We start from the raw sequence: 17,391 nt of genomic DNA, 5'->3' as shown, positions 1-17,391 counted from the left end.
TACAATCCACAACACTTGCCTTTATGGAACCTTGGTTTTGACAAATTTGCTACGTTTGAGGATCGATTTGAGTGTTACTGACCGGTCACAGGAACAGGCCACAAGAACGCTGAGCAGGTTGTAGATTATGAAGGTGAAGATGACAGCAGTGATAGTACCACGTGGAATGGAGTAGCTTGGATTCTTGAGATCACCTTGGAAATGGGTTAAGTATGTGCATTGAGTCAATCTGTATACACATTGTCCATTTATAGTCATGGCCAAAAACATTGGCACCCGTGTGATTCAGTCAGATAACGCACTACTTGTTTGGTTTCGTTTGCAATGGAACGACACAAAAAAAGATGAGGAAAATTCCATAAATTTGACTGCACAAAATTATTGGCACTTTCTCAAAGTTCTAAGAAATAATAGTATTGCGAGCATGCCATGCTCCTGTAATTTGTAATTAAACTCAACAGCGGAAACTAACAGGTCCTGACAATTTAGAAATGTCACTTGCAGCCAGTTAAAATTAAGAAAAGGTGACTGTGTTGTGTCTTTGCTGATCACACTGAGGATGGAGCAAATAAAGAGCAAATACATGTCAAAAATGTGGAAAAGCATGAACAAGCTCAATGCTGCAACTCCCTCTCAAGATTGTGTGACTTTTGTGTGGCGATAACAGGTGAAAATAAAGCCAAGCGTGCGCAGGTGGTGAAATGCTTCACTAACTGTGCTGCCAAGCAGAATGTGTCCCAATGCGCCGGTGGTACTTGTGCATATTTACATGAGTCAATATGCATATATTTGGGGCAGAAATTGCCCACCTCTTTGCAAATGAGCCTCATTGATAAACATTGTCTAATTCACAAACACTAGCGCTAATAGCCACAGGCATTTTGCGTGAAGCAAATAACATCTTTGGAAAGCTGGCGTAAACTTGGCACTCCTCTTGGGAAGCCTTATCATGTCAGCAGTGGCACGGGGGAAGGCATTGTCATACCAAGCAGAACCGTCGAGTCTGACATGCAGAACATGCGTAGGGCTCAGAGGTGGATGAGGGATGACAAAGTTAAAAAAAGATTAACTGAGGACTGGCAGAAGTGTTTTTTTGTCCATTGCTGTAATTGTCCCTTCCCGGGTCAAATGACGACTAACCAGTCTGTCCAACGAACCGTTTCGGCACCTTTTTCCATGAGGGAACGTATTGCAACCTGCGTCATATCACCAACATGAGGGAACGAAATGGTGCATTATCTGACAAAAGCATAAGCGGTGCCAATATTTTTGACTCAAACTTGTGGACATGCAGTTCAAATACCTGACATATTAGAGCCCGCCATGATGCCAGTGCACCCATTAAACATCACCGCAAAAACAGTGGCAAAGGTCATCAGATTCCCGGTTGTGTAATCCACAGTGTAGTCAGCTGCGTGAAGAGAAAACGTAAAATGACTTATTGAAGTTGTTCCTAGAACTTCCGTCTTCAACCAGCAAGGTAAATGATATCTGTTGACAAATGCTCACAATGCAGGATGTACTTTTAAAGTGAAAGGGACAGTTGTGAGGTGAGAAAGAACCTCAGAGCCTCCTTTGAATTTATGACAACAGTATTCATTAGAATTCCATTTTGCTCATTTGCTATATAATATTTTAGCAATATCCATTCAGTTTCTTAATAAAAGCTTGGGGACACTCCAACAATTTCTGCACATGCATATAAAAAATATTAATTCTAACAAATCTGATTTGAACATGGTTTAGACATTCATTCACCATCCATTTGTATCATCCTTCCCAAAAACTAACACATACTCACAGTTTTTTTACAAAACGTTTGATTGGACAAAATAAAATGAGACTGCACTAATGCTATTTCAGTCTATCTGCCTTACCCCACAGGTTCCCAAGAAGGGTGTCTAATTTGAAGCCGGTAAAGTTTGCTGCGGTGGGGCCTGTTCCATTTACAATAGGGTTGGAGTCAGCAGAACTAGGCAGAATGATGGTGCGTGGGTGCACAGCAAAAAAGCTGATGAAGATGGTGCCCAGGACAAACATGACCACTAGGAAGATTACAAAGGTGGCCTTGGCATAAATGTGAGCACCGACCATGCACACAAGCAAACATAGCAGGGCGATGGCTGTGGCGTAAAGTAGAGACCACCAGTAGCTTGATGGCAGAACTTGGTAGGAAGATGCAGCTAGTGTGCCATCTAAGGGAGGATCAGATGTGAGAGGCCATATTATTAAAAAAAGAAAAATTGATCATATATACCAAGCCAATAAAGCTGACAATTTTCAACTTGGACTAGTTACATTGAAACTTACCTTCTGGCACGCCAAAGGTGGAAACAATGGCTTCAACCAAACCCAGCACATAAAGAGCACAAGCACACACATTAGCCAAGAAGAACATAATTCCGATACTCCCGCCAAATTCTGGGCCCAGCGCTCGGCTGATCATGTCTGAGGAATTTTAAGGAAAGATAGTTTGGGAAACGGTAAAATCCATTTTAAATGCATAGTCTATTCACCGTGATAAAAACCAAATTGTATTTTGAACAAATCAAACTGGAATTAAGGTCCCCCCCATGCCCCTGTGGCTAAAGTGTTACTGCTAGATGCTTACAGCTGCTGAATATGAAGTTTCTTGAGATTGATTAGCCATCTGACGTAAATAAAAACAGACATGCAATTAAGTCAGTTGTGTATTGCATAATTCATAGGACAGAAAGTGTAGATTTCACACAAGTTAAATGTGCAGGAGGATACAATAAGCCCCCCCAGCGTCTAGCGCTCCATTGGTGGAGATGGCACATACTGACAGCACAGTCATGCAGATTATGAAGTAGGCCACGATAAACATGGCAATTCCTTGGTACAGTCCCGACTGGCCAACCAAGAAACCTGCAAAAACAAAAAAAAACATACTAATTATGATAAAGGAAATGAGGGCTTAATTGAGAAGCAGTTAGGTTGGAATGAATCGAATAAAAGAAATGAAATACTGCTCTAATTACGAAGCTATCCATTGGGACAACAGTAAACCTACCTTGCTCATTTTAGATGATGTACGGTAAGTGAATGTCATTTAAAAAAAAGTGTCTGTTAAGTGGCATCATTTTATAATAAAAGACAATTTTATAGATTTGTGGCATAATTTGAGTCTTTCTGTTCTGTTGAAGAACCAGATGTTATTATTTTGACTAAACACAAATGCTAAATCAGTCAGCTTTCACAAAGTACTATTTTTGAGAGTCAGACAGAATTTGAACAATCATTAGTTATGAAAATATCTGTAAACAATTACTCCATTGTTAAAATGCGGCAAATTAATTTGATAATCGATTAGTTTGACACCTCTTAAAAACAACTACTAATAATAAGAAGAGGAAGACACAGATATATAAATACACAGTACTGTAGATAGGAACCATAAGAACCTGATGTTCGAAATTGAAACATTCTATATTATAGTTCTCAGTACCCATAAAACTATTGTTTGTTCCATTCAAAGCCATAAGCATGTTAGTGTGAGTGAATAGTCTTAAGTAGTACACAGACGTTACTGTGTGTGTGTGCGTGTGTGTGTGCCCGCAGGCACGTGTATGCTCTCCACAGCAGCTGACATCTCACGAGATTTGTAGTGGGGGGTAGAAAACATCATGGTGGTAGAACTAGGAGACTTGCCACATGACTACCCGCAAAGCTTGTCTAGAGATTCAACGAAGGTCAAGGAGCAACATGAATGTAAAACTCTATCCAAGTGCTTCATGGTTTGTCTTTGCTTTTTTATGCTTTTACAGCCATGATTGGAAACCTTCAACTGCATGGCATTTTATTATTTCCTGCTTCACGCTAACAGTGTGCTTTAGTCACTATGCAAACATGACATTTAAAAAAAGAAATGGCCCCTTTTATCTGTTTATTTTCAGATTTTTAAAATCTACATCTATATCAGGTGTTGATGATAATTTGGGTTTGAAGATGCGGGGTGCTCTTTTTCTGAGGTATTTTCAGTGATCAGGAATAACTCTTCTCATTAATATAAAAACATTCAATATGTGAATAAGCTTTGCTCTGATTGGGTCTCTCTTCTCCTTAATATGGGAAACAGCTTTTTCTGAATGGTTAGTTCCTGATTTGTGGGCGTCTTGTGGCCACCATCTCTCATTGTGTTGGCTTCATTAAAATTTCGCGTGTCATCATGAAATTGTGCAAGTGCACAAGTGCACAAGGAAGCTAGCCTAGAAATCTAGACTCATAGCTGTACCAGCAATCGTATCTGGTGGGTATTCTCATCAAGTGCATTTCCGAGGAACAAACCTGAGTAAACAGACAGTGAAATGAACCAATCAGTGAAGAGCAGATGAAAAAAAAAGTCTGGAGTGTGACATTTTGCACAAAGGATATGTCAAATAAAGTAAAAAAAATTCATTGAGCGGTTTGGTTTGAACCGAGGCCTTGAAGTCGAGTCACAAATGTTACTTGTAATATGTTCTATGTGCCCCCTGTAGTCTAAACGCAACATTCTGATTCATATTGGGTTGGTCAAAAGAATGAATCAGATGAATCCACCTGTTTTCAGCCATCCAAGGAGGCTGACATTTCATGTAGCACAGCCCCCTGCTGTCTGCTGAAATTGACAGCAGAGCTCTCGGACTATGCGAATATCACAGGCTCAGCTGTTTTCTGGGTTTGGTCACGTGATGTTCACGATTGTGTAGCATCCACTAGTGAGCACATACTAGAATAATGACCGACGATGCACTTTTATCCTGTGGTTGAATTGCAAAATGTAATATCTCATGTATTATCCATTTTCTCTAGTGCTTGTCCTAATCAGAAAGTGAGCGAGAGCCAATCCAAGCACAGTAGCTAGATACAACCCTGGACTGGTCGCCAGCTAATTGCAAAGTACGTCCATATAGAGAAACAACCATCCACAATTCACATACATATGGTAATTTAGAGCATGCATTTGATTAATCGAACATGGAAAACTGGAATAGATGGAGAAAACCCAGGCAAGCAAGGGGAGAAGATTGGAAATTCCAGAGAAAGGCCAGAGCAGAAATGTATAACATTGAAACTCAGCAATGTGAGACAGAGGTGCAGATTACCACTTGTATTAAAGAAGGCACAGTGGGTGAGTCATTAGCACATCTCCCTCACAGTTCTGAAATTGAATCTGGGCCTTGGCCTTACTTTACAAAATTGTTAGGTTTTTATGGATATGGAGAAAAGAAAATCCCACAACTGCATTGCGATACAATGTGGAGGAAAAAATCTATTTTATAGGGGTGCTAAATAAAAAGATATATATGAAGGGGAAAATTGATTTTGATTCCATGAACCGAATCAAATTGTTAAATTTTGAAATAATTCCATCCTTGAATTGCATCACAGTAATCCTAAACAAGTGTACCATATCAAATTTAATCGTAACCAAACATCATAAAATCGTTACATACTTGAATCACATCGTACTGCGTGCATTGTAAATCATATCCAATCATGTTTTGCCGGGAGATGCACACCCCGACTATTTTACTATATTAAAACATGACGCGCGCGCACGCACGCACACACACACACACACACACATACACACGCACGCACACACACACACACACGCACACACACTTGCATGAACATGCACAAATAAACTTGTACTATGTGGTTAACTCAGAACTATTGGCATCTCTCAACGTTTAAGTGGACATGCATAACTTTTAAAAAAAAAAGTAATTCAAAAGAAAGTATGAAAGATTCTAAATACATGTAGCCTGTAGGGAAAAAAACATGAGAGGATGCGCAATAAGAGAAATAACTTTGCTTACGTGGATGGATGCTTCCATCAAAACTCACCAATTCTCAGAAAAACAACCACACTGAACATTGACAGCAAGGTTGGAATGACCACACCGGAGAAAGTGGGCAGCTTCTTTGGTTGACTCTGGGAGAACCGGTGCCGGAGGGTGGCTGGGCGCTCCTCCGGCATCTGGCCGGTCGGAGGTGCCCGTAGCTCGGATTCATTGACGCTGGTGGAGAGTCGGTAGTGGAGGAGAGGGGTTCGCTCTGTCATCTTGCAACTCTATCTTTACAGTCCCACGTTTTATTATTTTTTTTCCCTATGTATATCCCGCTGATTGTTTTGACCAAGAGCACGTCAATAAACTTTATACTAGGAAAGTTAATCAGTGACATGTCCTGGCCCGGCATTCGAATAAACGTTTCCTGGATACGATCATAGCAACGCCGGAAATAAGTGTTTTATATGGACGAAAAAAAACCTAATAGTTTGCAAAGTTGAGCGAACGTTCCAAAAACTTTTAGGAGTCCATTAAAGTCCATAAAAGGTTCCCATGTCGGCTCATTTCTCTGCAAATCCACTTGTGAGCTGTCATGTGATGCACAAACATCAAGCTACACTATTACCTTGCATTTCCGGCTTTGTTATTCAAATTAAGACTTTACAACTACTCCTGGAACAAACATTTCAATTGATAGTGACTCGGGCAGGGAACAGTCGCTCTCGTTAAGTTGCTATTTTATAAACTAGTTGAACTAGTTTTTTTAAACTAGTTCAACTAATTTAACTAATAACATTAACATCGTTATTAGATAATCAAATTACACCAAAAATAAAGCAAATACCAGTTCCGGTGTTATTCTTATCTATACATCAAAACTTGACGAATAGTTTCATTCAAATCCGTTAGCGCTCCGTTGATGAAGATCTCACCAGAGGCGTAGCCAGGAATTTTTCCAGTAGGGGCGCACGCCCACAGGAAAAAAAATCGAACATCACCCACGCCGTTCGCTGATCGCTAAAACAACATCCGGGTCCGGGAGGCAAACGGTGAATGGATAATATCGCGCACATAGAATAGCGCAAGCACATTCGCGCAAGACCGAAAGAAAAAAACGGCATGAAAATGAAGAATCGAAAAAGCTCGATTTTTTTCAACCGGGGCGCAGGGAGTCCTAACCGCGGCGCCGCCCCGGCTCGCCCCGGCTTGGCTACGCCTCTGGATCTCATGATTTGTAATATAGTAAATAGTAAGTAAATATATAATAGTAATAGTAAGTAAGTAAGTAGATATATAGTAAATATAGTAAATAGTAATACGTATACCCATGTCATTATTTTATCAACGTCACTTTTTGTTACATCTGTTTCTATCATATTTCTCTTTGTTTAAATAAATTCTGCCATGTCAATCTTACTGATTCTGAGTTGGGGGTCCGAGAAATGGCGGTGTGCTATCTTAACACCCTCAGGAAGAAGAGATGTTGCCGTACCTTTCTGCAGACAGCTCCAGCATTTGCCTGAAATCAAAATTCATTATCAATTATTGTGTCCAGGTAACTAATGAACAGCAAGCCTCTGGGTGTATGGAGATTGGATTGTGTGTAGTATGCCAATTGCATGTTCACTCGCCATGTCACAAACACCAGCCACCGATTCAATGCCAGCAAAAGAATAAATATACGTATGTGCCATTCATACAATGTTGTCTTTTAGGAGTAGTCTGTGTTTGTGAATACAAAATACTGTTCAAGTTGCAGTGTGGCTGGCCAGTTTAGTATAAAATTGCTTTGCTTTTTTAATAGATGAGAACATTTTATTCACGCAAGAGATCTTTGCAACACGTAATCTTGTGTGGCTGTGCTTTTCTATGGGAAGAGATGTTACCGTAGCAACACCAAGCGGTAAGTGCCTTTTCAAAGGCTGGGCTACTCAGTCACGACCACCCCCCTTTTTTTCTTTTATCAGCTCCCAACCGGTTCTATATAATGCAGCCACAACAGTCATTTGGGACACAAGAGAGTGAGCGCAACATGGGGATTTCGGCTTTATATCCTCCAGGCTGTCAATGTGCTTTTGGTCTTTTAAAGAAGAGTGAATTTTGTCGTTTTTACTGCAGCAGGATATCTCTAAACACCACAACATCTGCATCTAGGCGGATGTCTTCTGAACAAAAGGATGGGAAGCTGTTCACCGAAGCCTGAGGCCTTGCCTTCTGAAGAGCATAATTGGATACAGACAGTCACGCTTTCACACAGTAAATAGAATTATTCTATTTTTTTGTTATTGCTTCTTGTTTACTCATGAATTCAAAGTAAACTCAGGTGACAAACATCAGACATAAGGAAGCAAAATTCAGTTCCGCCCCTGTTGACAGAAGAAGAAATGAGGCCGTCTGAAAGGAACGTAAAGCATTTGTTTCAGCATCAAAATGTCACTGCTGACCTTTTGTCCCAGGGAAAAGAAACATATTGACAGGGATGATAACAAGTGCACTGAGAGATTCCAGGACTTCTCCAAATGTCCTGCTTGTAACAGAGATAATGAGGAGATCCTAATCCTGCCATGTTCTCATACCATGTGCGTTCACTGTATAAAAAGGGAAGGAGAGAAGAGGTCAGTTCAGTCTCCCCGTTATGATGTGAGCCCACGTGCCTGCTCAGTGTTGTGTCCATTATGTATGTATGACGTGGAGCTGCCATGCAGGATGTGGTCAACAGCTCCATTCTGTCTCCCAAAATATCCTTCTCTTAAGTCTGAATGTGTCCCACCTGAGGACACATCGGAACCACACCAACCACCACCTTCAAGCATGCAAGTAAGAATTGTCTGGCTCCTGAATTAATTGAAGGATTTGTAAGATTTGTATTATTTACTGTCAAAATTTCTTCCACTGTGGAATACAGGGGCGCTCCAATGCTGTGACTGCACAGGAAGTGACAACACAATGTGAGTTCATTCATGTTTGTGTTTGGAATCGATGGATGGATGGATGGATGGATGGATGGATGGATGGATGGATGGATGGATGGATGGATGGATGGATGGAGGGATGGATGGATGGATGGATGGTTGGATGGATGGATGGATGGATGGATGGATGGATGGATGGATGGATGGATGGATGGATGGACGGAAGGACGGATGGATGGATGGATGGATGGATGGATGGATGGATGGATGGATGGATGGATGGATGGATGGATGGATGGATGGATGGATGGATGGATGGATGGACCGACGGAAGGACGGACGGATGGACGGGCGGACGAATGGACGAGACTAGGGTGTACTCTGCCTGTCACTCAGTCAGGCTTCCTTGTTGTGCAGGGCCAAGCACTTTACAAATATGATTGAATTTGACAGCTATCATCCTTGTTGCTAATGCTAATATATTTTGTGGATGAATGCTCTGCAAAACAGTTGATGTTTCAAAAGGCAGACTATTTAATAAGTGTTTTTTGTTTATTATATATATATATATATCAAAGTTCTGAGGTCCTGGGTTTGAAAGTTGACTCCTTGAGTGGACTTAACATGTTCTCCCCATGCACGTGTGGGTTTGTGTTTACATTGTAGATAGGTGTGAATGTTTGTTTACTATATGTGAATGGCTGGTGACCAGCTCAGGGTATGCCTCTTGCAAAGTATGCTGAAATGGGCTCCAATTCACCTGTGAGCCTATTGAGGACAAGTGGTATAGAAAACTGATGGATGGACACATTTTTGCAGTTGTTAAGAGTTCATAGGACTGTTGATATTAAATCTAGGTTCCAGTGCGTGCAGCTTCACTGTATCACCAGCTGAGGGCGATGTAGAACTACAAGAGGAGGCGATGGAGCGGTCTGTTTTTGGTGAGTAATCATGCTTCAGAGTCATTTTGTTTTTTAAAATATTTTTCTGGTGGAGTTTGGGGGGTTCTGTCTTTTTGTAATTTTTTTTCCAAACAATAAAATATTTTCAGAATATACAGTTTTTAATGACAGAAAAAATATTCTGACAAACAAAAACAAATGCATAAAACAGAAAATTGGAAAACAAAGGCCCCAAAAAGAATTGATTAGAAAACCTCAAGTAAAGGCAATTTACTTTCATAGCTATTTATTTATTTTTTAATTTTTTTATTATTTTTAATAGGTTTACATTTCTCTCTGGACCCAGTAACAGCCCACCCTTCGCTCCATCTGTCCAACTCCTCCCTCACCGTGACTTACCATAAAGCTATCTCTCCTGATCTGCTTCCAAACAATGTCAAGAGAGTAATGATGACCTCTGACCCTCGGGTGATGGATTACCTCCCTCAAGTTTATGCTGATGTTGTCATTGTACAAGGGCAGTATTACTGGGAAGTGGAGGTCTGCAACAGTTCTCTCTACAAAATTGGTAAGTTTTTTCCTTAATATTGTTTCTGTTTTACTCCACATTCATAGAGACAAGCCTCTGAGACACGACTGATTATTCTTGAGATTTTAACCACTAGTTGTATCGAGGCCTGCGATCAGCAGTGGCTCATAATCAGCATTCTAGCGTCTCTTGCCAAGGGACCCAATTAGGCATTACTGTTCGCCCGGATTGGGATTTAGGGATTCAAATCTCCTACTGCGGATCATTCATGCAATAAAAAAAACACAAGGGTTTCCTTTATTTCATTAAAACCCAACAATATAGCTGCATTATATGTGGCAGGAGGTTAATGTGGGGAAAAATATAGGGCTATTAAAAATATTTGCCCTCTAAATTCAACTTTTTTTTGCATAGTTTCCCTTCTTTGTTTTCCGTACAATGTTTAAGATCATCATTTGTAAATATCAGACTAAGATAGTCCAAGTAAATATAAAATTAAAAGTTTCAGAATGGGAAAAAATACTAAAAACTGTATTTGTGAGCTGAACATCTCTAGTCTAGTCAAACACACCAGGGTTTAGTTGTCATGTTAGTCCAATGATGAGCCGGGTTGGCTGTGAGTGTAGAGATCACACGAGGCACAAAAGGTCGACTAGAGTGGACCAGCTGATCACAGGATGTCGTAACGGTTGTCATAAACCAAATGGTGATGAGACCAAGCTAACCAAACAACCAATTGAATAGACAGTATTATAAAGTGACACCACCCATCAAGAAATTCCTTGTTATCTTTGTTAGGTTTCAATCACTTACTACACACTTTTGTTCTTTCAGGTGTGAGCTCTCCGGACGGTCGTGAAGGCTGGTTTCTGGAAAGACAGGGTTTGTCGTTTTTTACTGTTTATGATGGAAGAAGGGAATTGCTCAACACTGTCCCACCTCAGATCAAAACCATTGGACTCTTTCTTAATTTTGGAGGAGGTGTTCTGAGCTTCCATAACCCTGTGACCCAGGAGCATCTCGTCACCATGCCTACCCGCTTTAATCCGCTAGGAGTGTTGCCAACTGTGGGCCTCGCTCAGGGTTGGCTACGTTTGCGTTGCGGCCTTCCCCCTCCTCTCCATGTTTTCCTCAGTAAAAACTCAGCCTTTAGAGGGCCCTGTGGATCTGGTAGAGGCCGGGGGCGGAGGGATATTCCCTTCCACTCAGTACGGAAAGTTATACAGAAGTTTGAGGAGATGTCAGCTACGAATTTTGCTGTAAAATCTCGTTTTGGATCACCCTGCTCCTGAGGATTCTGTGATACAAATCTCTCTGGGCACACAGGACAGGAAACAGGCAGAAGACAATTCTACTCCATAATGGAGACATCCATTGACAGACTCACAAATCCTCAGAAAGGTTTGATCAATGGGTGCAATTTGAAAGGCAAATGTTCCATATTGAAGGACTTTCAGATGCTTCCTTCAATTCTCTGTGTGACCCCAGACCTCTAATTGACTCTCTCCCCAGGAGACAGTTCTTTCCCTCAATCAATCACCCCCGCTGCTCTGGGCTTGATCCAGAATGAGTCCTCAGTATTACGAAGTGTAAGGAAAGGGTGGGCTGCTACCAGTATGACTTCTTAATTTGTCTCTGTGTGACACTCGTCTGACAGTAGGTGTCCTTGCACTCCCAACGCATCCCTGTACGCTTGAGCATTAGTTCTACGACCCGAAGTGTGTGCTTTTGTATTGCTGGTATGTAAACAAGCAGAAATAAAGTGTAAGGTGAGAAAGAGAGGTGTAAGTACAGTGACACCAGTGGTGTCAACTCAGAGCAGCAATAACAGGTGGTACCACACGTTTATCCCACGCTCTGCCTTCGATCAGACAGTAGGCTGCCCTTTCTTGACCCTTTCGAACCACAGGACTCCTTAAAACTTCAAAAGGGACAGCAGAGCGCAAGAGAACAGAGAAGGAGGGGGGGGGGGAGAGAAAACAGCATGCATGAAATAAAGACAGCAGGTGACGGTCAAAAGAAATGAGCTGAAGGAGGATTTCCCAGCAGTTTTCAAGCCAAGACTCCCTGAAAAGATCAAATGTCTTTGGCTGAAAATTAATTTAAAACTGCCACTGAGTTGCGTTGGCCAAAAAAATTACATTAGAAGTGTGGCGTCAGTATTTCCTTTGCACATTTGTCGGTCATACTTTGCAAATATATTTACAATGGGGGAAATAATTAAATGATACTGTACTTTCAAAGGTTTGCTCCCTTACTCAAACATTAACATTCAATGGCATAAATACACACAATAAAAAAGTTCACAAATGTGCATTTTACAAACTGTACATAGTACATGGTATTATATAAAAATAAAATGAAAGCTGATAAGCTGGACTTCAACCCTGCAGTTATGTTTTTTGTGAAATAATGTTAAGAGTTCTTTGAGTTTAAGGCCATTCATTTGTGTTCGTTAAAGGTCGATTTGATTTGATGGGAAAGCCAGGAGTGGAAAGAAAGCATAAGTTTCAAAAGTTTTAGCCTAGCAAGTGGCAAGTCCTAAAAAATATTTTCTCAAATACAGTCCACTCATTAAGGTCTGGGCTCATCAGTCTCACAACGTCAACCCAATTGAAAACTTGTGGAGGATGTTGACTCTTAGGCCAACAAATTTGAGTACACCCCTAAGTGAAAATGTCCTAATTGGGCCCAGTTAGCCATTTTCTCTCCCCGGTGTCATGACATAATAGTGTTACTTGGTCTCAAGTGTGAATGCTGAGCAGCTGTTAATTTTTTTGTTATTGCTCTTCTACCCTCTCATACTGGTCACTGAAAGTTCCAAATGGCACCTCATGGCAAAGAATTCTCAGACAAGGATATTGAAGCCATGTCTTGTGGTCTGATGAGCCCAAGATAAATATATTTGGTTCAGATGTTGTACTTACTTTTGTTGTCAGTGGTTAAGTATTGTGTTATTTTGAAGAGACAGTAAATTTACTTGGCCATACAAGAACAAGCTGGAAGTTCTACAAGCTGTAGACTTTATAGCTTGTACTTGTATAGCCAAGTAAATTTACTGTCTCTTCAAAATAATTACAGTGTAGACTGACTACTTTGTTGCAAAGTATCATTTCTTCACTGTTATACAGTATAACAAAATATGTATTGATTTAATTGAGAAATTATCTATAATGTACATTCATCATGTAAGGCTTATTTTGTTTATTCCTGCTGGTAGGATGTTAGTGATTATAAAAAGCATGAATGCCTCTTCCAGCAAATAAGCTCAGAGGCCCCAATTTATTGTATCACGTATATTTACTCTTGGACAGTTTTCATTTTCAATCTCCATGCCGCCACTTTCAGATTCACAGACACCTCTCTGCAGCCTCCTCTTATCCGAATGTTTTTAGTGGCTGTGTTTTTACCGTTTGAATTAAATTTTGTGGCATTATAAAATGATGATCAAATGTTTGCTTTGAATTAAAAGTTAATGCTGAAAAACAAGAGGCTTATTCTGGCCAGTTATCAACCACACATCTTTCATTTAACACACACACACACACACGAGCAAACTGGATATTACCCGATGAGTCAAATGTGCTCTTATTAGACTGTCGCCTCTCCCGCCATTCGTCAGCATGACTGTGTGTTGATGTTTCACGCTTGGCCTAGTACGTGCGTGTGCCGTGACCACTTTTGGTAAAGTGCACTTCTATCAGCTTTAGGAAATGCGCAGAAAAGTGTGTGGAAGCAATTTCACTTGCATAAACAAAAAAGAGACTAACCTGACTGACACGCAGGGTCGGGGTGGGGGGGTGGGGGGTTGAAGAGGTCAGGGGTTTGTGGCATATACTGTACAACTGAATGGATATCCATCAAATTCATTAGGCCATTTATAGGAGGACTTGAATTCAACTTTATGTAGTCCACTGCTTCTTATTTATCTGTGGAACTTAAGATTCAAGTATTGAGCATAATTGTTTTTGTCAGTACAATTTCAACACCGGTCAAAACAAGTCAATAAATAAATCAATTCAAATTGACTAAATACAACATATTGACACCAATGGAAGCAGATAATTTAAACATTAAGTTATAATAAAACATGTGAAAGGCTTTTTCTTTTTTGGTTCTCTTACACAATACATTTTAATTTAAAGCATTGACAAGAGTAAAATTTTAACAAACAGACAAAACTTTATAAATTTCAATTTTTGAATCTGAGAGTTGTTTTGTCTTGTTAGCTCATGATCCCTATTAAATCATTAAATTCACTAAAAATTCACATGATGCTTATGGGACTCTGCCTCTATACCCAGTTTCAGCCTCCTCCCAATGGTGTGAATATGTATGCACAGATCTCTACATAAGGTCATACATGGATGTATTTTCGTTTTTTCCAAATATACTGTATATACACTTATGCCATCTACTTGTTTTTGTTTGTCTTTTGTATCAATTTCGGAAACTGTTGGTTAACCAATTTTTTTGACATTGTTGAATCCTCATTGAGAGTTACAGTATATGTATTTGCAAAGATTACAAATTCATCACATATTGCTATGACGCAATAAAAAACGTTTTAATAGCTTAGCACAACAGGCATTTAGTGAAGGTCAGCAAAGTTTGCATGCACGTAAATACAAATATTTTAAAAAGTTCAAGGGGGAGGGGTGGGAGCACACTATATCCTCTTCAGATCATGTGAAACAAAGGTCCTCTTTTCAATTTCGACTGTCTGTAAATCGATGCCATTAGTATGAATAAACATAGCCTCTGCAAGACTTCTACAATTTGCACATTGAGAGATGAAAGACCCTTTCGCATCTTTCCGCTGCAAAAGCAGGGTGAAAATTAGCTTTACAAGTGAGCAGTACGCCTCTTATTACCATCTTTATTGACATCAGCATAACAGTGGCTGAAAAGCAACATGCTCCTCTTGTTTAATTGATGCGTTATTTTGTTCCCCGCCACATCTTGCTTTTACTGATATGCAACGATGCAGTTGGATTAACAACCGAGGCTCCTGTTGTGGGGAAATACTTTATCTTAATGGTCCTAATCTTAATACTCTCGTTTAAAAAAAAAACTAAAAAAAACGGGAGACGCGACATTACATGATCTTATCCAAACCTGAGTCAGAAATGAAGTGGTTCATTTGAATTCCAGGAAAATGTGTGCGTCAGTCTCTTCTACCGAAAATGAGACATTATTATTTATTTATTTATTTATTTATTTATTTATTTATTTATTTATTTATTCATTCATTCATTCATTCATTCATTCATATCACTCTGATAACCCTGCTTTCTTTTAAAGACAAACGTTACACAAAAGCACGCAACTACCATTGGGATAGGGAACAGGTGGTGAAATAGAGCGCCGAATCTAGAAGATGGGGGTAGGTGGTCGCGCATCTGCCAGGCTATTATAACTCAATGGGTTTAATATTCACACCTCCAAGACCGAGTAGCAAACAGGATGCTGTCCCAAGCGGGCGCTTCTTGTCAAGCAGAGCAGCTTGGGGGAGGAGAAGTTAATTGTGTGTGTGTGTGGGGGGGGATGCCGTTAAACAATCAGTATTAATGGCCCCGCAAACGTCTGTCAGACACCGGCAAATACACAGCGCCATGATTGAGAGTGTAGATCCATCCAATGGAACCATTACGCACCATTATGCATGTGTCACCGCCCACGCCCTCACGCACACGCGCAAGATAATGTTCTTTTAATTGCCACGCATTTCCGCTTGGAAATCTGCTACTGCTCCATGTTTCTATTTTATGCTTCATTTTAGACGGACGTATGGACCGGACGGACGGACAGACGAATGGATGGATGGATGGATGGATGGATGGATGGATGGATGGATGGCTGTGTCATGTAAACCAAATCTTTGGTTGAAATTAGGGTGGGATACAATAAACAAGGTGGCTTCATCCCATTTTCCATTTCGGGAAGTTCTGTGTGCATACTACGAAAACTGTCACGAAGATTGACTACATGCAGAAATCAATAGGGTGATAGGGTTTTACAATGTAGCTATGACTTTCAGGAAGGGGAAATCCACCTGTCAAGCCTCTAATTCAAAACTATTACCAAGTTTATTACCACATTATATATTATATCATTGTTATTATATTATTATAATACAACCTGGCGTGCTAGAAAAAAATACGGACAGATTTTAACAGTAAACACTAGTAGAGCCTATATATGTATGGCTAAATTTTTATTTTAAATTAAAATCTGTTATTTTTGCAATGATTTAAAATGGTTAAATCATTGCAGAAAATAATCCCAAAAAGCTTACTTGCATCTCTGATTTAAAAAACATAATAAATTGCTGACATTATTAAGTAAAAATCAAAATGTACTGTATACTGCAATGTACAGTACATTTTTATTTTAGCCTATACATGTATAGGCTATAGTGTTTACTGTTATATGGTATTTTAATCAGAGCGCAATGGGTTTACCATCCTCCAGTAGTTTGAAAACATGAACTGGATTCTCTCCAATACACAAAATTGTCCCAGTACTGCCAATTGAGGTTTTGTGGACTCTCAAATGGACGATTACGAATGCCGTCTGCCTAATGAATGACAGTGTTGGAGAAAAGGGTCGCTTAGCACCCAATGATGAAGTGCAAACAGGCCATCATCGACTCTCATTGTTTGGGGGGGTTTGCTGCGTGAATCCCCACACCCTGTGGGAAGTGGCTCCCACAGGAGACATTATGTGACATATGCATTAAAATAACACCTTGCGCTCACACCTCGCTCGGCACTTTTGGCACACAAAAATGATTGGATGTGACACGTTTACGCGGTGGTGCAGCATAAAGACACTCGAGGCGAGTGTTGCTTGTGGAAATATTTCCCACAGTCTCTGACGAGAAAGGTGGGAGTATGGAATGTTGAAATGTGGCAGCAAATGCGCTCACTTCTTGCAGAAAAGTCGTTTATTGATTTGAGTTAAATGTGGATGTATGCAATGGCTTGTTGTTGTAGCTACAAATGGGTTCGAATTCATATACAAACAAGCATTTGGGGTTTTATGTCAATTCATTTTTATGCCGAAAAATGTCCTTGAGATAAATTATACTTAAAATAGCTTTTGGCACAATGGCTCACTCAAATGAATGACATCACAGCACATGGGATTTTAAGTCGAAGTGTCCAGGTTTGAGCTTTCGACTAAGCCAAAAGAAACAATAGAAGGAACAAGTTGCAGAGAGCCAATACAAATTGAAAATCTGTTGC

At 40.1% G+C, this 17,391-nt stretch overlaps 2 protein-coding genes across 2 annotated transcripts in view; one reads left to right on the top strand and one right to left on the bottom strand.

The window, feature by feature from the left end:
* zgc:153039 (uncharacterized protein LOC767698 homolog) overlaps positions 1-6,391 on the bottom strand; it is a 34,528-nt gene extending 28,137 nt beyond the window's left edge. The window contains exons 1-6 of the mRNA XM_037268098.1: positions 5,854-6,391; positions 2,755-2,889; positions 2,311-2,448; positions 1,878-2,195; positions 1,304-1,411; positions 83-194 (exon numbers count right to left, since the gene is read on the bottom strand). Coding sequence (XP_037123993.1) covers positions 83-194; positions 1,304-1,411; positions 1,878-2,195; positions 2,311-2,448; positions 2,755-2,889; positions 5,854-6,070 — 1,028 coding nt within the window. The 5' untranslated portion in view covers positions 6,071-6,391. The remainder of the gene's footprint in view (positions 1-82; positions 195-1,303; positions 1,412-1,877; positions 2,196-2,310; positions 2,449-2,754; positions 2,890-5,853) is intronic.
* A 1,356-nt stretch (positions 6,392-7,747) lies between these two features.
* LOC119132844 lies at positions 7,748-12,470 on the top strand. Its single transcript, XM_037268364.1, has 5 exons — positions 7,748-8,615; positions 8,704-8,746; positions 9,568-9,651; positions 9,935-10,180; positions 10,976-12,470. Exons 1-5 carry the CDS (start codon positions 8,229-8,231, stop codon positions 11,431-11,433), a joined length of 1,218 nt encoding a protein of 405 aa, XP_037124259.1. The 5' UTR covers positions 7,748-8,228; the 3' UTR covers positions 11,434-12,470.
* Positions 12,471-17,391: the final 4,921 nt, after the last annotated feature.

The sequence above is a fragment of the Syngnathus acus genome, chromosome 13 (assembly GCF_901709675.1).
Source record: "Syngnathus acus chromosome 13, fSynAcu1.2, whole genome shotgun sequence".
Lineage (NCBI taxonomy): Eukaryota > Metazoa > Chordata > Actinopteri > Syngnathiformes > Syngnathidae > Syngnathus > Syngnathus acus.
Note: the sequence above shows the minus strand (reverse complement) of the source record. Positions and strands in the feature narration are given on the sequence as shown.

What these genes read in the sequence shown, in the direction of transcription:
- LOC119132844 (XM_037268364.1), top strand. Translation starts at nt 8,229, where the DNA reads ATGTCACTGCTGACCTTTTGTCCCAGGGAAAAGAAACATATTGACAGG. An exon ending in CACCACCTTCAAGCATGCAA is followed by an intron (nt 8,616 to 8,703) that starts GTAAGAATTGTC and finishes TGTGGAATACAG; the next exon opens with GGGCGCTCCAATGCTGTGAC. An exon ending in ACAGGAAGTGACAACACAAT is followed by an intron (nt 8,747 to 9,567) that starts GTGAGTTCATTC and finishes TATTAAATCTAG; the next exon opens with GTTCCAGTGCGTGCAGCTTC.